The sequence below is a fragment of the Podarcis melisellensis genome (genome assembly GCF_964234715.1).
Source record: "Podarcis melisellensis genome assembly, chromosome: 1".
Classification (NCBI taxonomy): domain Eukaryota; kingdom Metazoa; phylum Chordata; class Lepidosauria; order Squamata; family Lacertidae; genus Podarcis; species Podarcis melisellensis.
The window spans coordinates 48187935-48212166 of NC_138528.1; the positions used below are offsets into that span (position 1 = coordinate 48187935).

General features: G+C 39.3%; 1 protein-coding gene across 20 annotated transcripts in view; it reads right to left on the minus strand.

Moving 5' to 3' along the window:
* GPHN (gephyrin) overlaps positions 1-24232 on the minus strand; it is a 238719-nt gene that overhangs the window by 144278 nt on the left and 70209 nt on the right. For all 20 annotated transcript variants that reach the window (XM_081901116.1, XM_081901113.1, XM_081901109.1 and 17 more), the window contains one exon: positions 16959-17051. In XM_081901116.1, the coding sequence (XP_081757242.1) occupies positions 16959-17051 (93 nt within the window). The remainder of the gene's footprint in view (positions 1-16958; positions 17052-24232) is intronic.

The window sequence follows — 24232 nt, forward strand, 5'->3', positions numbered from 1 at the left end:
TGAGACTGTTTCAGCTACATGCCTGGCAAAACTACTCTTTAGCTGATAACTTTAGTTGGTGTGTCTGCTGGGAATTAAGGTCTCTTTCTTTCTCAAAATACAATGTATATATCTGCAATATTACACAGAGTGCATGAGACATATGTTGGCAGAAATGTAGTTTAAGTTTATTTTATGTAATTAAGAGAAAAAAAATAGATCAACATACTTTCATGAAAGTATTCATTAGACAAAACTGTGCAAACAGACACACCAACGTGCAATAGGAAATAAATAAATAAATAAATAAATAAATAAGTGAGTGGTGGTAGTGCTATCACAATTAGTCCGGTATGGCAAGGAAATACAGCTGGAAAAGTAACATGCACTGTACTTTATACAAAAAACCAAAGTTGTTTGCCTATTGGGTACATATTTGGATGAAGTAGTAGACTACTTAGGAATTTATTATGTAAGAACATGAAAATTTTGTAAGATAAGAATCATGTTTGCCATATCCTGTTTGCCATACAATAAAATAGCAATGGTTCATAAGTGGAATAATTCATCAATTACTTTACATTTAAGACAGGGATCCTCTCTCATAATACTTCTTCACAGAAGTACTGCAGAAGCGAATTAAAATATATATTTCAATGCTTAGTGATGGAAACTCCAGGAGATAAGTCTGTCTTGAACCCAAGAATAAGATTTATGACTAAAAGCAAAATAAGAGCAAGTATGGATTTAAGTGTTGAAAGGATATTTTTAGAAAGTGTATGCAGACATTAATAAATGTAGTGACAGTAAGAGGATGAATGGATCCCAAAACTCTGATTTAACAAAATATGGCACATTTGCTGTACCTCATATTGTGACCTAAATTAAAGTCGCTTAGAAAGGAAAACTAGCATAAACAGAAAGCTCACAGGAGATCAGAAATGTAAGTAACTAACAGACTATCATACCAAAAGCTAATTCTCTCATTGAGCATCAACTCATGAATCATAGTCACTGTTCTAGATGCTATACTAGTATGTATCAATTTGCCTAAAAATAAGACATATAAAAGTAGCAGCTTTCGTAGCATGAGGCACATAAATGTTATTAAAGTCACTAGATTTTTTTTTTAATAAATGAATTTAGGATTCAGGTTCTAATCATTCATATTCCACTAATAAAATGAATCAATTGCAGTATGTATAACTAAGCATATGTTTCATTAAAATGTATCCTCCTCTGCCTCCTTCTCATTGATTTGTTAATCAGCTTCTAAGCAACCCTCTCAATGCATTTTACACCTAAGAGTTAAAAATAGTTAAAAACACAAAAAAGGCAAATATGTTTAAAATGAGATTAAAATGCTAACATAGCAGACACTCATGGTAAAGACCCATTTTTAAAGCTGGGAACGCCTGCCCGAACAAAAATGCCACTAATGGTTTCAAAAAACTGCAGATAGTGGGCCCTGTTGTATATCAGCATTAATGCTATTTTACACAATGGAGAGCCCTGCTCCAAGTTACTGAAGAACAGGCTTCTGAGATCTTTGGAATTTGCAGGAAAATTGTTCCACACACCACAGCAATCTGCTTGATCTACTAATGCGCAACAAGTATCAGAAATATGTGATATACCCATCCTGAAGGAATGTTAGGATTTTCCAGTATTATTCTGTTGCTGCAATGCAGGATTAACAAGGGAGAGATGGGTGAAAAAATGTTCTGAATATGGACATGAATATCACAGCTGTGCTGTAGGACTGCATGATGATATGATAGAACAAGCTGTATTTCCTCTGATCCGGCCAATTATAATGTGGTGCTATCACATTTCAAAAATCAGTAAATACTATTAAATGTGGGGTGGGATTCAATTAATGAGTCCCATCAGAGTATGTGCACAAGCACAACATAAATTTAATTAATAAAATACAATACTTTGGGAAGTATTGTTTTTGTTTGTTACTATGCTATGTTATGAATTTTGTGTTTCTATATTGTAAACTGCCCTGTGATCCTCAGATGAAGTGTGGCATAGAAATTTAATAAAATAAATCAATAAATTTCAGTTCAGTTCAGGGGAATGCTTGCATAAACAGGTGTCTTCATGAGCCGGAGAACTGCCATCACTGATTGGGCCTCTTGTATTTTAGCAGTGAGGGCTTTCCACAACACTAGTGCCACCAGTGAAAAGCCTGGCTTCTGTGTTACCACAAGCTGGTAATCATTAGGCTGTGGCAAAACTAACTGGGTTACATTAGCTGATGATAGTACCCTACCAAGCAGTGAAGAGGAAGATCGTTTTTCAGGTAACATGCTCCAGAGTTTTTTAGGACGTTGCATGCAAGTAGCATAACCTTAAGACTGGCTTGGTGGCTAATAAGGGAGGCAATATTGTGATAAGGAGCACCACTTACCACACGGGCTGCAATATTCTGTGCCAGCTGCATCGGGGGAGACCCATATAGAGCACATCACAGTAATCCAGACACGAGGTTATCAATGCATGTGTCACAGTGGCCAACTTAGCACTGTCCAATAAAGGGCACAGTTGACATACCAGCTGAATCTGATGATAGGTGCTCTTTGCCACAGAGGCCAGCTGGGCCTCAATGGACAACGATGGCTCCAAGAGTTCCCCTAAACTGCATACCTGTGCTTTTGGAGGGAGTGCAACCCCATCTAGAATAGGCAGACTCAGCAGTGATCAAATCTGGGAACCTCTTACCCAGAGTGTCTCTGTCTTAGCAGGATTCAGTACTTGGTAACCCTATATCCTTCTAGGTTGGAGTGAAGAACACAAAACACATTAGCCTGCTTGTGGAAATGATGACCATCAGGAAAGCTATTGTGAATATGAGTAGCTGCAGATTCCAAGTAGTTTCGCAAAGTTTTTGTAAGATACATGCAGGTCTCGCTTCCTGAACACAATCTGTTCCTTGGAAACTGTTCGTTAGGCAAGAGTTTGCATAATGGGTTGTCAATTTCCATTGATCCCTATGGGAAAATTTCTAATACATTTATGGCCATGGAATTTTGACCCCCAAAAGTAAAACAACAGAAGAAATGTTCCCTGATTTGTCTGATTGCTCCCCCACTCTTCTTCTGTTCACATGCATCAAAAGCAAAATTTTCAATATACCAATTAAAAACCGGATCTCAATGCACAAATCCTTCCATCTGTAAAATCCAATATCTAGGGCAATATTTTCAGGTAGTGCTAAAAGCTAACTAATGATGGTACAAGCTCAAGAGAAGGATGTTCTGCAACTGGGGTACTGCCACTGAGACGGTCCTTTCAGGGTCCTGGTATCCTGGTCCTGATGCTGGTATAATTAAAAGGACCTCCCCAGTAGATCTAAGCTCATGGGCAGGACAGTCACACCTTCAGACAGCTTGGTGATATAACTTGTAGGGTATTAAATGTTGGAGTCAGCCCTGTAAATTTGGCTCAGTAGCAAGCAGGCAGACAGTGCAGACCTTTAAGGACTGGTGCAACATGGTATTGCACAGTCAATTGCTGGCGGTATCAGAAGCCATTGAAAAAATGTGAGGAATTAGTTGTGTTGCCCCCTTCCTGACACAAGTTATGAATCAGAGCAACCAAAGTCATGTTGGTGCCTAAAATGGTCTAGATAAAATCTTTCCCCATTCTCTCAAGTACCTTGTCTGAAAATGGGTATTTGTGACCAGGTGATAGTTGTTATGCACGTCTGGGTTCAGAGAGGGCTTACTGAGGAGGAGTCCAATGGTTTAAAGCTATAATACTTTCCCTGGAATTGTCCCCAGAAGATATTGTCCATCTGCACAATACAGCCCCCTGCCCCTAGGATATTGTTATGTGCTTCCACCATTTTTTAATAAAAAAGATAAGATCAGGAAGGTTTTGATGACTGTTGAAAGACTAATAATCCTGTCATGGTCTTGCAGGATTTACCATTGGACACTGAAACAACGAAGGGAACTTCGCCCCATAACACTCAAATGGCAAGGGGCAGGAATAAGATGCTATTGGGCGCTTCCTTTTAGTTTAGTAGTCACCAAAGGAAACACATCACTCTCAGCCACCAGCCTCAAAGAAACCGCAGAACTATTAACAACTCTAGAACAGGAATGTCCACCTGAGGTTATTGATTTTTTGGAGAGCAAGATCGTGAGCCCATTGGAGAAGATGATCCAGCTCAGGAGCCCATGCGAGAGCTAAGGAAAGCCATCAACAATTAAAAAGAAGAACGGGACAAGGAACAAGCAGCACTGCACATATTTCAGAAAGTTTACTATATTCTCAAATGCCCAGAAAATGAACAGGAACTAAGGCAGAACTAATGCAAGGCTAGAATTCTGTTTCAAAGAGAAAAGGACTCATTTTCTACAGAAGCAAAAACAATTGGACTGGACAATATGAAAATACCTTGGATTTTGGGCATGAGGTTTAAAATAAAATGTCTACTTTAATGTACCCTATCATTTAAAATAAGCTTGTTTTTTATGCTTATGGTTTACTCTATACCCACTGTGGTACTGGAGTGCCCTCTACTGTTGAAAGAGGACACACACCTTGATGTATGTTTTAAAGGTTTTAGGTTAAAATTAAAAGGTTTTCCCCCAAAGTTGTGATATAAGTAGATTTATTATAAAAATAACTGAACTGCCTAATAGGAGCAAAAATGTGGAAGGTTTAGACTGGTGAAAGGCACTATTGATTATTTTCTAAAATGAGTACAAGTATTAATGTAGCTACTTTAAAAGTGAAGTAGTTGGGAGATCCAATAAAGGGCCAGAATGGCAACTTATTTGTTCAAATGGATCCACCTACAGCCATTTTGCAATAAATCCATAAAATAGATGAAAAAATGCAGTGCTTATACAGTCATAGGTCAGCCAAAGGTTCATAGTGAACAGCTCCAATAAATTAATACATTCATGATTTAATTGGAAAATATTTTGAAATTACATCTGCTACAATTAGGATAAATAATACAGATTCACAAAAATGTCCACTCAGATGCAGGACAAAACAACGTTGTCAATTATCACCTTTATTATTTGCTCTAATTATGTTGTTTTTGTTTTTGTTTTTGTTTAGTCTTTTAGTTGTGTCCGACTCTTCGTGACCCCATGGACCAGAGCACGCCAGGCACTCCTGTCTTCCACTGCCTCCTGCAGTTTGGTCAAAGCTCTAATTATAAAACCCCTGAAATTATGCCAATTCTGGCAGGAAAGGGTGTAACTATCAATGGAAGGGAATACATTTTGGGACGATATTGTTTCATGTACACCAGGCCCAGTTGATGCTGGAAAGTTATTGAGTATAGACAGCGGTGGAGGAAGCCACTTGGGTGCCTGGGATGGCGTGCCCAGGCGCAGGGCGAGCCGGCCATAGGGGTGGGGCGCACTGCGGGGCCTCAAGAGTCTGCCTGCCTCCTCCCACTCAGCTGTCCTACAGCTGGAGGGAGGCAGCGGGCTGACTGTTTGGGGCAGCGTGGAGCCTGCATGCGCCCAAGCCATAGCGTCTCTCCCAGAAGAGACGAGTGGCTAGGGTGCACTGCAGGCCCTGCTGTGAGTGCCGCCCGGCATTTTGTCACCCCCCTCAGTGGTGACACCTGGGGCAAACCACACCCACCGCACCCCCCTTCCTCCACCCCTGAGTATAGAACTGGATACCTTTTTTAATGTCTCTGGACTTAAGGTAATTTTTCAAAAATTGGCAGTAATGTTCTTTCAAACTCCCCGGCAACTTGAAGAAACCTTCTCCAAAATATTACAAATCCCAATAGCTAGAGAAAGCTTCAGATACTTAGGTTACCCATTCAGGTTACCCATAATTGAAACAAATTATAGCAAAGTATGGAAAACAATAAATATGGATATACAATGTTGGAGTAACATGAAATTTCTATTATGCATTAACTGGCTGCAACTAAAAACGATGCGTGTTCCAAAATTACTCTTTTTATTTTAAACATTACTAGTTTGGATCCCTCCAGCCCACATGTCCAAATGGCAAAAAGCAAAACATATTCCTATTTCAATCAGGCAGACCATGCATGTAAAATACCTTTGCTGTACCCTCAACCAACTGTTGGAGGATGAGGACCCCCAAATCTAAACAGCTATTACTACACATGTCAACTTAGCAACATGACAAACCTAATGTCTGGCAATAAGGGAACTCAATGGAGCACATTAGAGAACACTGGCTTAGTAATCCATTCACACTTACAACTTTCAAAAGTTGGACAAAATGGGCAAAGGTTTTGATTCCAGGCCTCTCACCCATTATTCCATTACTGTTCTACACAGTTTCCACCCCCCCCCAAAAAAAAACACCACACCAGAGAGCCTATAACAGATTTGTGGAATGAAAATCAATTCTATTATTTGAAAGATTTTTACATAGATGGAACCGCTTACCATTAATGTTGCGGTGTTTCCCAGCACATACACAAGGTGAAGGCAGGGTACGGAAGGTGAACATAACCCACCACACCAGCCCAGCCCAGCCCTTGCTGCCAATGCAGCCAGGCATGGCTCTTGGTGGGTGAGTCTCCCCTATGCTGGACAGTCGGCCATTCAGCGAGGGAGCTGGGGCGTGACAGTGAGGCCAGGCCAGGCTCTGGGGCCCACAGACCCCCAGCAGCAGGCAGGGTGGGATGAGGATGTCTGTGTGGGAGTGCCTGGCTCACACTCTCTAAAAATCATGTGCCCAGGGCTACAGCCCCCCTGGGCCCCCCATGCTAGGCCCCTGCATTAATGAGATGCAAATTCATTTGGGAAATGTTCAGATATCATGGCTATTAGGCTACCAGTTAAGGTCCTTTTAAACAAATTGTCAGGTTAAAAATGAAGCCATAAGACAATCAACAAAATATGAAAAAAATAATAGTGGAAGAAGGGCTAATGTCTTATTTGTATAAATCTATTACAGACGTTCAATTTTGCTTGCAGCAAAATTTGAGAAGGTTGTGGGAACTAAATTGGAATTTAGAAATTGTAAAAGAGGCATGGAAAACACTGTGGACAAAAGTGTCGTACAAATCCCTATTGGCAACCACCTGAGAAAGAGTTTTTAAAATTGTGTATTGGCTGGTTTTTAAGACCTAGGTGCCTAGTTTATATAAAACCAAACAGTTCTCCGCTGTGTAAGGAGGATGCCCCACTATAGGGACATATTAATGGATGTGGTGGGAGTATCCAAAAATTGAAAAGATCTGGAGAAATATATTTACAGCAATAACTTTGATAACAAGGCAGACAGTCCCCATGACCCCAGGATTCTCTCCACTTAACGTGTATAGTCATGATGTGTTGTAAATTAAAAACAAAGAGCTCATAACACATATATTAACCACTACAATAACAACTATTGCTAGAACATAGAAATCATTGCAATTATTAACTGTGGACCAATAAAATAATGCTATTTGGCAAACAGCATTACTGGAAAAACTGACATAAAAAAATAAAAGTAGTGAGAGGCCAAAAGAAACACGACAATTTTTACATAGTCTGGTGTGACTTTATTGATTACACAAATAATGAGGCATATGGTAGAACAGTACCCATAGCTTACAGCACAGTCTGGTGTGCATGAAGTACATATTTTATTTTATTTTATTTTCCCTTCCTCCTCCCTCCCCCTTCTTATAAATTCTTATAAATTCTAACTGTTATTGATACAAAATACCTTTTTACTTATGGTCACCAATCTAGGCAATACACATTACTATACATCATTTCACATATGTAATAATTTTGGTATATACACTTTGACCCAACTTTGTCAATATATTCAGAAATGTTGATCTGAGTGTTTTTAAAATTGTAGTTTAAATTTTTTAACTTGGTTAAAATTGTAGTTTTATTTTTTAATTTGAATGTTATGTAATTGCTGCATGTCATATGCTCTAATGGAAACAAAGATATATAGTGGTACCTCAGGTTAAGTACTTAATTCGTTCCGGAGGTCCGTTCTTAACCTGAAACTGTTCTTAACCTGAAGCACCACTTTAGCTAATGGGGCCTCCTGCTGCCACCGCGCCACCGGAGCACAATTTTTGTTGTCATCCTGAAGCAAAGTTCTTAACCCGAGGTACTATTTCTGGGCTAGCGGAGTCTGTAACCTGAAGTGCATGTAACCTGAAGCGTATGTAACCCGAGGTACCACTGTATCTCAATGCAACCACGTTAAACAGTTCAAGGGTAAAGGAGACAACGGCATGTTTGAATGATGTAGGGAAGGAACCACAGGAAAGAGAGGATGATTGTATGGCATAGAGGAGAAATAATGTTGGGGTAGTACCAGTCATAAGATGGGAAGTAATGGGACTGGAGAGGCACACAGAGAGGTGAGATGAGGACAACAGGATAGTTGACTCATCAAGTGAAAAAGAGAATAAAAAGGGAAACAGTTAATAATGGTGTATGGGGGACCACTGAAGATTCCCAATAAATGCACAGTCAGTAGCAAGGGCTTATTAAACATACTTTTTAGCATACATGTGTATTGCATATGCTAAAAAAATTAAAGAGTTATGTTATATTTTAATGGATAAATGCCTTCTGTTGTAAGCACACATAGTGGTGAATTCCTGATACAGGTTACTCTGCATGGAGACTTAGCCATAACAGCAATACTCTCATGATGTGCTTGTTTCGAAAGATGATTGTGAGTGTGCTGCTGTAATAATGTGATGTAAATTCAAAGAAAATTCAGAATATTTTTCCAAAATAAAATATTGGCATAAGATTTATAATGGTGTGTACCTTCTACGGTTTTGTGCTCATTGAAGAGTCTCCTCTTGGGGAAAATGTAAAAATGACTTAGGGGACCAGGACAAGTCTTGCAAGGATAAAGACAAGCCATTTTTCTTACGGTTGGAAAACTGCTCAGCAAAATAATTTCTAGTTTCTCCCCAATCAAATTTCAGTGGAAGTAAAAGAGATTTTTAGCAGATTACCACAGACTAATAATAATGTTTCCTGATTCATTCTACTTTCTTTGGCAAAACTTAATCCCTTTACTATTTACAAATCACATTATTACATAACACAGCAAGTGCATATCAAGGAAAATGGTACTGTACTGCTGCCTGCTATACATAATGAAATCTATTTCCACTACAAACAGACCTCCATGAGAATCATTATAAATTGTTCTCAAGGATATTAGCAATCAAATAAATACCTCAGCAATGTAGCCCAGAGGAAAGAGAACACCTAATGCACTTTATATGTACCCAACAAACTCTCTCTCTTTTTTCTGCAACATAAAGAAATATATTCCAAAACTTGTGGTGCTCATTACAGTGGGAACTTGGAAATAAATAAAAATAAGAAATAGTATGCAATATTCAAAGTATTTAACATTTATTGTCTTGTAATAATCACTTCAGGGCTATATTGGTTTGCATGTTGCTTTTGTACATGAACATTTCCCCCAATTTGATCAGAATGGCATTTAAAGCTGTGCATTGGGGCTGAGCAACAATAGTGATTTGCCTATAGACACCCAGAAAACGTAATGCCAGGACCCAAAATTTTACACTCAAACCTACTGTTGATAGCTCAGTGGTTTTGAAGCTATGTTCCAAGGAACAATGGGATTTTCCAGAAGCTTATGAGTTTCCTCAATGAAGTAGCTAATGGAAGAAAGTATCTCTAGAAAGTAGCTTGTTCATGTCTACCAATTTGTGCATGCAGTTCATGCAGAATAACAGTGAGCCCCAACAGGCCTGGGCAAAGGCCAGGTGAACTGAGTGTGCACCCTAAAACGTTTTTCAGAATTCTCTACAAGATACAACAGTTCTTTAGTATATGTATATGTGCTTGAGTTCCTTGAAAGACAAGTTAACATGGAATATTCCCTAAAACTAGAAAGTTAGAAAACCATTCCTCTAGCCATGTACCATATTAGTTCTTCACAGCCATATCAGATAATATTGTACATTTCTACTGTTTCAATCAAATTCTAAGACCTGACAAGGGAATAGGGTAAATCCAATTACCACTTTCCTTCAGTAACTGATAGGAAATGGATTGGGGACCTGTAGACAAAGCTTATACAAATTACAAAAGAAAATGGAAGACCAAGGTAAAAGAGAGTGGAGAGTGAGTAAAACAATAGCTTTAAACCAGAAAAATATTGAAACAGATTTTGTTTTTTAAATACCTGTACCCTTATTTTCTGTCTTGGCAATGAGACACCTACTCGGCAGCTATACTTTCCACTACAAAAAAATACAGTAATATAGCTGAACAATAATGGTTAACAGCGTAAAGGGCAAGCATGTCTTCAGGTCTGCTAAAGTCTTGTCTATGGCTGGATACATGTGAATTCCATGAAGCAGAATTTAGATTAGGGATGTGAGCTGACATGGGAAAGCATGTAGAAATAGGAGTTTTTAGCATCTAACAAAATGTGTATGCAAACTTCAATCAGCAGCATGTTACACAAGGCAGGTCTAACTTATTAAATGTATTTATAATAACCCACACAATATTGGAGGGTATGCTATAACCTCCTCCTATAAGAGCCATCATAGTCTCTAATACTGAGTATCCTCCAAACAATACAACTAAATGCCAAAAAAGTGCCTCAGTGGGAAGGGCACACACTTTGCATGCAAAACATCCCAGGTTCAAAACTGTTTCAGATGTAAAGGTCTGAATCTGTAAGACAGCTATGTTTATATGATGACATGAGCACATTTTTGTGATAGACTCCGAGTTATTTATATATTGACCTTTTTTGGATCAAATAATTACTATTGCAATATCATTTTACACATTTTGAAGATTAATATTTATTGCTTATTTGGGGGAGGGACCTCTATTAATGAGCTTTTGGGAACTGTTCCTGTTTCATACGTCATTTTATTTTCTGTAGTCCACATAGACTAGATATGAATTTGTATTTTTTTTGTTTCTTTGAATTTGTGTTTATATTTTTGCATTTTAATAGGGAGTTCCTAAATGATAAACAATTAGGGTGGTATGGTAACCATTTATTTAATTTATATGCCACCCTAAAGTCACAGAAATCTTTGGAGAGATCTATTGGATTAAGGACATCAATATCAAACATTAAAGCTTCCCAAAACAGAGCTGCCTTCAGTTTTCTCCAAAAAATTATATAATGGTTTAACTCTTTCAACATCTGCCGGGAGGGCATTCCATGCTTTTTGCAAGCGTGATAATAAAAGTTAATTTTAAACAGGGAGATTTGACCTATGGTGGTTTTGCATCAGGTAGAGGCTATAATTTCAGAAGCCGACCCTTCACAAATCCCCCTTATGAGGGGTCTGCAAGTCGCTTGGAAGTAAATGGGTGGGAAACAGACTGTCAATTTCAGGGATGGATTGAAAACTGCAACTGCAGGATAATGGGAATGGGTTATAGGATAGACAAGATGCACACTTTCATGAATCATTCTCCCCTTTAACATTACTCAGTATTTGAACTTGATTGTTCATTGTGTCAGCAGTTGGGCTATCAGCAACAACCACCTATTTCCAGCCCACTTTATACCAAAAAAGGTGGAAGTTTTAATTTAAATAAAAACTTGCAGCCTGTTTTGTACCTAGATCTGTAAGTCCCTCATTTTCAGCATGCTGCAATTGCGACAAGATGCAATTAATCCTAGCTGGCTCAGTACAGTGGTACCTTGGTTTATGAACTTAATCCATTCCGGAGGTCTGTTCTGAAACCAAAGCTTTCTTAAACTAAGGCATGCTTTCCCATAGCAGCGGGGGACTCAATTTACAAATGGAACACATTCAACAGGAAGCGAAACATGTTCTGCTTCCAAGGCAAAGTTCACAAACAAAACACCTACTTCCGGGTTTGCAGTGTTCTTAAGCCAAGTTGTTCATAAACTAAACGGTACTTAAACCAAGGTACCACTGTACAATGAACGCTCAGATTGCGAACATGATCTGTGCAGGAAGCACGTCCACAACCCGCAGCACCACGTCTGCGCATGCGCGGGTCACAATTCAACGCTTCTGCGCATGCGCCGAAACTCGGAAGTAACCCTTTTCAGTACTTCCGGGTTCAACGCGGTGCGCAACCCGAAATCGTGCAACCCGAAGTGTCTGTAACCCAAGGTATGACTGTATACACTAAATTCATTTTCTCTTTCACCTCTCCTACTTCCTAGATAACTTCCTAGATAAGTGCTCTGCTTAAAAAAAACCCCATTCATCTCTCCCTGTACTCTGTAAAGTGCAAGGGAAATTAATGGTGTTATCAGTAAGGAATATTAATACAGCATGTCAAACACTGCCACCTTTCCAGGTAGACTGGGAGCCTGCTTGCAAGTAGCAAATTGGATAGATTTTAACCAATAGGTTCATCTTCTTTTTCTTATTCTGCTTCATCTACTGCTTTCATCTCTTGGTTTTTATTCTTAATAAAACTTCATATAATTCGGCTCTTGGTGTCTGAGGTGTGTTTATGCCAAACTCTAGGATTCTGGGAATCTCCTATGTGCCTACCCACCTACTACATAGATGAAAAGGGGGGATTTCATAGGTCAAAGAGCAATCTGTGCAGAACACTTAGGTGGGGTAGGCAGCTGGGTGCTAGTCCTGTGGTTCCTGATAAATCAAGAGGGATTTGGCTGAGAAGGGCAGGCTGTGCTGTTTCAAAGTAATAGCTGTGGCCTCCCAGAATTCACCCCACCTGGGGGTTAATAGGGAGCTAATAGGGGGTGTGGTGGCAGCTTGGGTCACAACTGGCCTATCTTCTAAGACAGTTGTGCAAAGGAGTTTATAAGGAAGCTCTATTATCCTCTCCCTTCTGTTAAACGGTGCATAATGGACGGAGTGGAATTTTGAGAAATATAATTTCTCCACAAGTGTTCAACCATCTTCAGTATCAGTTAAGGTCCAGATTGTTTAGCTATGCATTCACATAGCTTCAAGACCAGGTAAAGAAAGTTAAATGGACTTCCAGAAGGTATGGGGGAAAACTTTCATTCAAAATTCACAAAGCACATGCTATTGCTGCTTCCTAATTTTTGCTTTTTGAGTTTTCCTTCTCTTAATATGCTACTCTTGCCAAAATGAATCAAGAGTGTCAGCCCGCCACTGCCTTGTGTCATAGGATGGCTGTATGTTAAACTTCCAAACAGTAAATATAAGTTGAAAATTTGGCAGAAATTCAGATTGGAGAAGAAGCACAAGGAAAACTAAACAGAAAACATAAGGGGTGGTTCGTGCCAGGGGACTGGCCGGACACCGGCAAGTGTGTACCAGGGAAAGTAGGGCTGGAGTCTGACTCAGGAGAGGAGGGCAGTGATTTGTGATGCCGGGGAAGCTTTAGAGCTGGAGGGTGGAGCACAGGATGGGTCAAAAAAAGAGGAAGAGGCAGGTCCGGCAAGTGAAGGGCTGGGTGCTTCCCCACCCTCTCCTGCAGCCCTGTCTCCCAGAACCAGAAGTGAATAGAAGAGGGAAGAGCAAAGGAAGCTTCCACGCAGGCGTAGTCTCCAATTGTGTGCACGCAGCCCATCAGGGAAAAGTTCATAAACTGGTGGAGAGGAAGTGGTCCCCTGTTGCTGCAACTGCTCCATGGAGCACAGACCTGGGAATAGCTGCCTAGACTCTAGACTGGTATACGTGGGTATTCAGAGCCATAGAAATGACTGTTAAGTGTCAGTTTGACAATAAAGAGTTAACTATCTGCCATGCGCATTCCTTTGGCTGGTGAGCATCCCTGACAGCACATTTCAAACTAGCTTGAAACTTTGTTTTGCAATCCACAAATAAGAACCAAATTAATTCATTGGAGGTTTTTAAGCAGAGGTTGGATGGTCTCATGTCATGTATGATTTGGTTGAAATTCCTGCATTGCAGAGGACTGGACAAGATGACCTCTGGGGTCCCTTCCAACTCTACAATTCTATTAGTCTACATTATTCAGAGTCCTTTTGGCAATTCATTTCATGATTAAGTTACAGGCCCACACAGGTTTCAAAATTGCAACCAGCCTGGCATACAAGCCAAATAGGTTATAAAGTATTCAGAATACCATATCTGAGAAAACTGGCTTATGGTAGCTAACAAAAAGCAATACACTAAAGTCCTGGTTATTTTTAAAAGAAGAGCATTGAATATTGATACACTACGAACTATTTTATGATACACTACGAACTATTTTATGTGCTTGTTTAATTTGTGTGGTTCTTCCCACACAAGAGTCTCAAAGTGACTAACAACAGTAATAATTTTAAAAGTACAATAGATAAAAAAGTCAATTCTAAAAACAACACACTCAAAGTTAATCCACAAAATCAATCACAGGACCTTCCCACCCTCTCATTAGTAAATCCCAGAATCAATGCTTTTCTGAACATAATACTTGCAGGGGTTCTTTGTCTTTTCTACATTCTCTCCCTCTCTTGTTTTTAAATTTTAATTTACTGGATTCTGCCAATGCAGCAAATATATTATTGAACACTGATACAAATATATTATGCTGCTAAACTTGACACAAAAATGTTAGCATAATGGAAAAATGAGTGATCTCCAAGCAATGCATCTAGAATGAGAGAAATATAAGATAGATAAATATTTAAAGAGCATTTGTGTCCTTACAGGTATAATTCCTAAATGACCCAACTTGTTTAGAAGTTAAAATAAATCTTAAGAACAATTTTTCCATCTCTGCAGCACTTACTGCTAGTCATAACTTTTAGTCATACTGAATACATTATTTTTCCTCAACTTTTTGTCTTTATTTTCCAACCTGCTTTTTTTTGTAACAAAGCAAGAATATACAGCTAAATCTAGAAATGACACTCACAAGAAAGGCTGGTAGATCATGGGAACTGTAATTACAAGTAGTTAAACTCTGGTTTAAAAATCTATCAAAATTATATTTCTACAAGTGGGCAAAGCTACAACAAAGCTTTGCCCTGGGCAACAGTGGAGGAGATTTTCTCACTATCCTCCTGGCACAGACAAAAGGCATGGAAATTTCTCTCATTAACAGCCAGTCTTTGCCAGTCTCATGAGGCAGATTGCCAACCCAATCTCTTGCCAGGCTGTCTGAGCCTGGGTGCCAGCAATGTGACACAGATGGCACTCTAAGTGGCATGTATGATGAAACTGACTTTGTTCTTACGCATTGCCTTCCCTCTTGTGTTTGCTCTCAACTGTTAAACTGCAGCTTGTGCTATGAGGGGACAACTCAGCAGACCCACCCCCTCCTTGCCTTCCTGCTCCATCCCCCCTTTACATGCATGGTTTTCCTTTATCTGTTTTTGATAGGTTAGTCCCTTCTTGGTGGTTGTTTTAATTAAATATTTTATTTTTTCATGCCTTCTAGGAAAAAAATATATATGTCACCCAATGAAGAAGCAACCTCAATTCTGTTTGTGGGTGGCTCCGATTCACCTCAACCTGGTCCACACAGGGCCCCAGAAAATGATTAAAAAGCAATACTGAAATTAAAATCACCACAAACTATTCTGAGAGCTTGCCACCCAAATACCTCTGGCTTTAGATTGTGATACTTCCGTTGCATATATGCCCTCCACTTCTCAAGGAATAAATCAATAGCTTCCAAATTCAAGTGATGCTTATCTTCAAGGCGGAAGCTTTTAACCTCAAGCCAACCTTTGTTCTAATAGTCGTTTTAAAGATTGATGTTAAAAGATTGATAAAAGTACAGCAATACACCATGAATAAAATACTAGTGTCTTTAGACTATTTGAAGTGTAACAAAGTAAATCATACTATTATGGAGATTAATCCTGTGTCTGCTCACTCCCCCCACAAGCACACACTACACATGAGGGACTACGTCTGACAGCTGGATTGGGTTGAAATCAAAAATAAAGTCCTAGACTTTCTGATGGAAAAGTCATTATTAATACGCAGAGCATGTATTCTCCAAGGTCCTGCTAACATATACAGCCACCCTTCTGGTATTCATGGATGCATGGTACAATCCCACGTTACCGAGAGCAGAAGTATTAAGGATGTGAGCATACAAATTTATCCATCCGATTGGTATCTTCCCTCCCAAAAGGACTCCAGTGGCATGGGAAAGATTTGTCTTGCTGGCCTAGCCGCACAGTCTTTTTATTCATATTCACATATGGCCCTGCAGTGTGGGGCTGTAACTCACAGAAGCAGCTCTCATACTACTGACTGCATATGTGAAAGGGACCTGACATTGCCAGGATCGAGAAAATCAACTGCTTGGATATCCCTAAGATAAATGAACACAAGGAAAGATAGTTTCCTCACTATGGCCTTGTACCAAAGCAGACCAAAGGAAAAGAGTAGAAGCATAGTGTAGTTAAAGATTCCTGTGGGAGTAACCTTAAGGAAGAAAAAGCTGTAAAAATGGGTGGAATAGGAGTAGGCTGTCATAAATTCTCCTTGGCAAATCAAAGCACACATTGTGGGGCTGGTGCACCTTCTTTGGTAACTATCCACAGCTCCCTAGGGAGGCCTGCTTTATACTGTACTTTGAAAACAACTTCCATAGAATAATCTCCATGTCCCTCTTAGACATATACATAGCTGTCAACTTTCAGATTTGAAAATAAGGGATCAGCAGCCTCGAAAATAAGGGATCAGCAGCCTCACCTGTCCCGGGGACAGTCTATGGGATATATAACAATCTGGGATAGCAGCGGGAAGCAGCAGGAAATGGCGCTGGAATAAGGGAATTTCCCACAAAAAAAGGGAAGGTTGACAGCTATGGACATATGCCAGCAAGTGACACAACTGAGAAAACAGGAACACCGTAAAGTAGCCTGCACACAAATACAAGCCTCCTTATGGCACCGAGGTAAAATCAATTGCTTGCTTTTGAACTATTTAATACAGGTCTTTTTTTGGTTTATTTTAGAAATGCAATGGAATTTTATATTATATCAAATTCCTTCTGAGACATCCCATATAGAAGAACATTATTGGTATTTTCAAAAGGCAGATGGCTTTAAAGATAAAACTCTCTCACCTCTGGTGTGACATCCCTTGGCGCAAATCCTGTTCCTCCAGTAGTTAAAATCAAGTTAAGCTCCTTTTCATCACACCAGTCTATCAATGTCTCCTGGGGGGAAAACACACAAAGAAATATGTTATCAGATTTTCATGTTCATAAATAAATAAATGACAGAGCAAATTCAAACTGTGCATTTTATTTTATGAATAACTGGTATTGCCTTTAATTTAATCCTAAATATTGATAGTAAACTTCATTTAAAGCACTGATATTAATAGATGTGGAGGACATTTAAAATAAATTTAAAATACCAATCGTTTCCAGTTCCAAAAATATATCAAATGTAGGTTGATATCTAATAGAATACAATTGCTCATCCTGTTTTGTCACTCCTTTCTCCCAAGAAGCAGCCTAAACTTTTGGTTTACAAAATACCAAAGTTCCCAATCCTGAAAACACAAACAAAACTGTTTAGTATTAGCAATAGACCATCCTGATCATAGGAAAGAAATATTAGTAACACATTCCTTGAATTTCTAAACAAATATGTAACAGTATTTTCAAGAGCCCATAAAGCCTAGAATTGCATGACACATGAAAATGTAAAACCATGAAAATGAAACTTTATATTTGTTCACACTCAGCTCTTTTTGCCATTCCTTCTTACTTTACTCTCTTTTGCCATCTTCCAACTTCAAAACACAGGCAATAAGGTCCTTAAAGCAGGAGCCTCTATTGTGATTATATTGCTCTGTAAAGTGCTGTTTATTTTGATGGCTTTATATAAATAATAGCAAATTTGCCACCCCAGAAATAGCACTTCAGTACAAAGGATTGAATCAATCCTTCAATGGAAAAAGTACATGGTTGAGAAACAAATTTATGTTGGAATTCATAAAAAAAAAAATGTACTACTCTGTCCAGTTTTTTCCCTACCAGGAAGCAAAAGGTACAGTAATCTTAGCAGATGTGTCCTAAGGTTATCACTAGTAAGCCCGCAACTTACATGGGGGTTACGTTCCTGCAATCACACCTAAAGCCAAAATCACATATAGTCAAAACACACTGGGTTCAATGGTGGATGGGACTGGAGCAAAAAAAATATTCAGTAGAGTGATCTGAATATTGCCAGACGCTGATCATTATGATCAGACTATCTCGGTTCAGGAGGGCCCAGTCTGCATACTAGCCAAACATTATTGAGGGCAGAGGTAAAGAAATGGGAGCAGCATATTGGAGGAAAGTGAGATCAGTGTGATCCTTCCTCAATCCACATCCCAGAGCTATACAGCATTCTTTCCCCATGAGTTTAATACACTGTTTAGAGGGGCATGACCCTGACAAAGGTTAACGATTCTGGAATAAATTGGGGAAACAAGAGGAAATCCCTCCTGTGGTATGTACAATCAACCCTACCTTCCCCTTGTATCAGGCCTTATTTCTATTTGCTTTCCATTATTTATACTGGTCTGGAGTTTTAAAATGGTTATTTCTCTGTGTGTTTTACCTTTAGTGGTCTGGATTAGGATATTTACATGCTGCTATTTTGTTAATATTTTATAACATGTTTTTTACATTGCTTTTAATGAATGTTTGTTTACATTAAATTTATATTAGGTTGGTTCTGTTGTCAGCCACTTTGTGGAAGGTTGTGTCTGGAAAAAAATGTGATATAATATAATGATTTAATAAGAAACATCAGCATTAACCACTGCTACATTAGTAGATGCATCAAAGTACTAATCGTGCTATACATAGACAATTTATTTCATAAATTCTTTAAGCTACGTTTATTAAAACAAACATCACAGAAATTGTAAAAACTTTAGATTCCTTACTAGGAATTTGATTTTCAACCAATTAAAATTAAATAAATTAAATGATGACTTATTGCCAGTTATTTTTCTCAGCTGGGTTGCAAGCATCTGATATACAGCCCTATGATTATTTCCAGAACATTTTAGGCTAAAACAGCAATTATAGATTACAATGTAAGAAAATAGGTCTAAGATTCAAGAATAGCTTACAGCTAGATGTTAACCAGAATTTCTTTACTCAGAATTGGCCATTTGTCAATGTTTCAAAGAGATGAAACTGAAGATTTCTTAGTTGCTACTGAGGCCACAAATAAAATGGTTGCTTGTCATTAAATTAGTAACAGCTGTAGATAGCTTAAAATTCAAATCAACAGGGAGACTTCAAGAATTGGGGCCTCAAGAGTTAACAGGACCATCACTTACATGAAACACAAAAAGTTAACTGTCTACAACAATGAAAGGTGGGTAACATGTTCTGCTCTGCATAACAAACAAAATTTCATTTTATAGCATCATCTCAATCAAAGCAACACACAACAGAATATACAACAGAATATGATCAAATAATTATAACTGCTAAAGAAAATGAACAATAACAACACCCATGTTAAATGACCCATGTCTAAGAAAATGAACATGATTTTTTATATACCTTTTAAAAAATGTTCTTTATACACACACAAGCCCACACACCCTAAATTTTACTTGAAGCAAATTCTTCAAGGTGCTTTAGTAAAAAGCTAACATGGAACCATATAAAAATAATTTAATAATTTTGGTGTACGGTTTTTAAAGAAATGAATACAATTATGAATTCTTATATTATTCCCTCTCCCCAGCCTGCATTGCTATCTATTTTTTTGTCTCATTTCTAGAGAGACCTAAACTGAGCTATTATTTCTTTTTGGTATTGGAACATGCTTGACCCATAAACTACACATCTGTAGGTTTGATTTTATTACATATGTCAATAAGGAAGAAGATAGTTCATTCCCTCCCTTTGCTTATCAGTGGATTTGGTTAATTCAATGATATATAATATTGTTATTCAGTAAGATTCATCTCACCCACAGAAATTAGTTGCTAAGTTGCTGGGTGAAGGGTCCTCCCCACCCCTCAGTTAAACCTCACTGTAAGCTTAATGGAGGGGGGCAGGTGCTTCATGCCTGCCTCCCCCCACCTTCATTAAACAGCTTGCCTGGGCTGGGCTGGTGTTCCTCATGTTGCAGTTGGCATGGATGCCTATTAGCAGCCAGCAAACTGCAGAGTGTGGTGACATTTTACACTCTTACATATACAGGAAGATGGTGCATATAAGAATTAAGAGTGTTAAAGGGAAACACATTCTGAAGGTTTTTGTCAAGCTGCACACATGAAGACACAGCAGGTTTGGTACTAAGTAACATGAAATCTGCATCATTGTAATTTTAATATGGGCAACCAAAATTAGTGTCCTCGGCTATTCCTGTTGTGTTTGAATCAGACACCAAGTGGCGCTTTCTTCTATGAAAGGACTATTCCTGCATAGAAACAAATTTCCTTGCGCAAAACATGAGTCATTTTTAGAACTGTGAAAACTCATGGAAATCCCTCAGGGCTACAGAGTGTGCATATACACACTCACACTCATAACACTGAAAGAAAGAGACACACAGAGCAACCTTTAAAAGAATACCAAGCTATTTATGTGCTTTCAAAAGGCTCCTTATAGTAGTGATGAGCCCACATCATTTTTGTAACATCTGACTACCTCTTTTTATTCTACAGGATAAAAGTACTTCTAACAGCCCAATCCTCTGTGTCTTTCCTTTAAATCCTTCCTTACATTTGGCTTTACTGCTGGTAAATTATCATTCAACTCATCTAAAGCTATTTAAAATCACCCCACTTAATAGTACTTCAAGTTTTGAAAGGTGAACCAATAACATTATGTTTGTGTGTAGTCAAAATATCTCAGTAGCATTTGCTCAGCATTCAGAAGCTCACAGGTTCACTCCCTGGCATCTCCAGGTAGGCTTAGGAGAGAACCTTGTATGGAGACCTGTTGCCTGACCATGTAAACAGTTCTGAGATAGATGGATCAACGGTCTGACTTAATATAAGGCAGTTTCCTATGTTTCTATAGTTGCTTTTATACAAAGAATATCTGAGCACTGTGATTCTGTAAAAAATAATAATAATGCACCTGATACTAAAAGAATTCAAAGTGATCAATCAAGTTCATTGGAAAACATTTTATCCTCTTAGTGCAGTGCTTACGATTTCATTATCAGCTAGAAAAGATTTAGAGCATGTTCACATATGCACAGACTTAATTTGATTTCTCTGCACATCTTGAAGAACTGAAAAGCGCAGCAGTGCTGCACAAGGGGCTTTCTAGACACTGCCAATCAGAAATGACTGCAAAGCCCCCTTTTGCCAAGCCTCGCTTGTACCTGCCATAAATGGCATCAGGAATAGGACAGGTGGGCATGTCTTGCACAAACAGCCTCGTGGACCAAATGGAGAGGCTTGATGGATCAAATTTACAACATAGACTGGAGGTTCGCAGCCCCTGAATAAAAGCAACCAACACTGTTCTTAGCAGAGCTGAGGTGCTATGTTAAGATAACTATGAAGCCCCAATGTGCTACTGAGGTACAAGGAGGTGCCAGGGTTCGGGTTTGTTTTAACTGGATTGGGGGGCAGGGCGGCTAGGTAAAGGAACCCCTGACCATTAGGTCCAGTTGTGGCCGACTCTGGGGTTGCGGCACTCATCTTGCTTTATTGGCCGAAGGAGCAGGAGTACAGCTTCCGGGTCATCCCAAAACACAGCCCAGTGAGGATTGAGCATGTTCAGTGGCCACAAAATGCGGAGCGTATATTGGGATGGAATGGATTATTTTGAAAGAATGGACCTGAGCAATCTAACAGATCAAAAGAAAAAAATCTTTTTAGAAACGTCAGTAAAATTAGTAAAAGTAAAAGCAGCAACAATTAGTAAGACCATATATCTTCCATCTCAGTTTTTGAGATTGCTACCCTGGGCTCCTTTGAGAGGAAGAGTGGGGTATAACTTTAACAAACAAACAAATCTTTTCCCCTAAACAATAGTCTCTATGTGATGCAATACAAGCCAATTAAAAAACCTTTATGAGCTTCAAAAGCAGCTTTGACACAGCACTGGGTATGTGTACACCAATGTAACTCCATCTTGGACCTGATGTATCTGAAAGGTTACCGAAGGTTGTTTTAAAAGTTTGATGAAAGAGTCCATCCCCCGTCCCCACCACCAAATGTTGTAAGCTTTGCAAAAAGGAATTCACTTAACGTCTATACCAAAGATGCTTCTTTTATTGTGTAGGCGTTATCTTCAGAATTACCACTGAGATCACTAATTATCTTAATTCTCTCTGATTTATGAGAGTTCATTTGAATTTGTGTGGGTGATGACAACTTTAGGATTATATCTTAGACCTGCTCTTTACCTCACTGGGTAAAAATACCCTTTCCAAGATCACCAGTTCCTTGATCTTCAAAAGCAACCCCACGGGAATGCTAACTTGTTAAACCACCACCACACTTTTCCAGTGCCACTTCCGAATATCCAATGCCCTACACCTCATAAAAGCGTAACATGGGAACATAAGAAGGCCCATCTAATCCAGCATTCTGTTTTCACAGTGGCAAATCTATGAAAGCCCATAAGCAGGGCATGAGCATAATAGGCCCCCCCTCCAACAGCTGCTTGTGAGAAGTGAAGTTACAGGGAACCATGAGGGGTCTTCTTGGTAGTGGTGCCCTCCCTGTGGCACACCCTCCCTTCAGATGTCAAGAAGATAAAGAATTACTTTTAGAAGACATCTGAAGGCAGCCCTGTATCAGGAAGCTTTTAATGTTTGATGTTTTTATTATGTTTTTAGATATGCTGTAAGCTGCCCAGAGTGGCTGCGGAAACCCAGACAGATGGGCGGAATAATAATAATAATAATAATAATAATAATAATAATAATAATAATAATAATATAGGGAGCGGGTGGCGCTGTGGTCTGAACCACTGAGCCTCTTCGGCTTGCTGATTGGAAAGTTGGCAGTTGGAATCCCTGCGACTGGGTGAGCTCCTATTGCTCGGTCCCTGCTCCTGCCAACCTAGCAGTCTGAAAGCACAATAGTGCAAGTAGATAAATAGGTACCACTGTGGTGGGAAGGTAAACGGTGTTTCCGTGCGCTCTCGCTTCTGTCATGGTGTTCTGTTGCGTCAGAAGCAGTTTAGTCATGCTGGCCACATGACCCAGAAAGCAGTCTGTGGACAAATGCTGGCTCCCTCAGCCTGAAAATGAGATGAACACCGTAACCCCATAGTCACCTTTGACTGGACTTAACCGTCCAGGGGTCATTTACCTTTACTTTTTTTAACCTATTATTATTATTATTATTATTATTATTAAGCCTAATAGGTTAAGAAGTCAAATAATTCAAGTTAGGAATTAGCATATTGTTATGTTTCTTCTCCAGTCTTCTATTTCTCATGTGCTGCTTCTTGAGTTTTACAATGTTATAAATTTGATTCTACACTTTATGAAGCTGTATTGTGTGCTAATACAGTTTTGCATAATATTTGTACTTTGTGTCCACTGAAAATTAAATAATTTATTTGGACAGAGCTGCAAACTGGGGAATTACTTGCCTTTATCACCTAAACTTAATTAGGGCCAATTTGCCAAGGACAAACTACTAGGGGGAAAGTCAAAATACTCAAGCCTTTCAGTACACCTAACCATGATCTCACAGCCATGATTAAATGTTAAATTTTCTGATTGGCATTTTCTGATCACACAAGTTAAAAAGTGCAATCCAATACATGTATATTCTGAACTAAGAACTTTGTCATGGTCCATCCAGATAACGAAGACACATGTCTGATATAGTTAATTCTTTATTGGAAATAGGAACACTTTCAGTGCTTCCACAGTGCTCTGGATACACATGCTAACACACTTCTAGCCTCCAGGGAGCTATCCACAGATCTGGGCCAAAAGAGCAGTTGCAGCAACAGTGGGGCCCTTCCTCTCCTCCAGCTTATATACCCTCCTTTGATGGGCTGTGTGCTCACAACCTGTGTTGTGTGCTTCTCCCTGCACGGAGGTTGTCACTGCTCTTCCCTTTTCAAGCCCCCCCCCCCTGGTTCTAGGAGACAGTGGGGAGGGGGAAGGTGAGGAATCTACTGACCCATCCTTCACATAAACCGTCCCTTCCTCCTCCAACTTGGACTGCCCCGACTCTCCCTCCTCCCCTGGCTCCTGCCTTGCAGGCGGTGTGACACCCCATAAATCATTGGTTCCCTCTCCCGGGTCACTCCCCCTGGTCCCCTGCTTCTGCCACACACTCTTTGGAGCCCTGTCAGTCCCTGACACACCACCGAGTTCCAACACATATGTGCACATATGATTGCAGCCTAGAAAATTAAACTCAGTTGGTGCTGCACCTTTATTG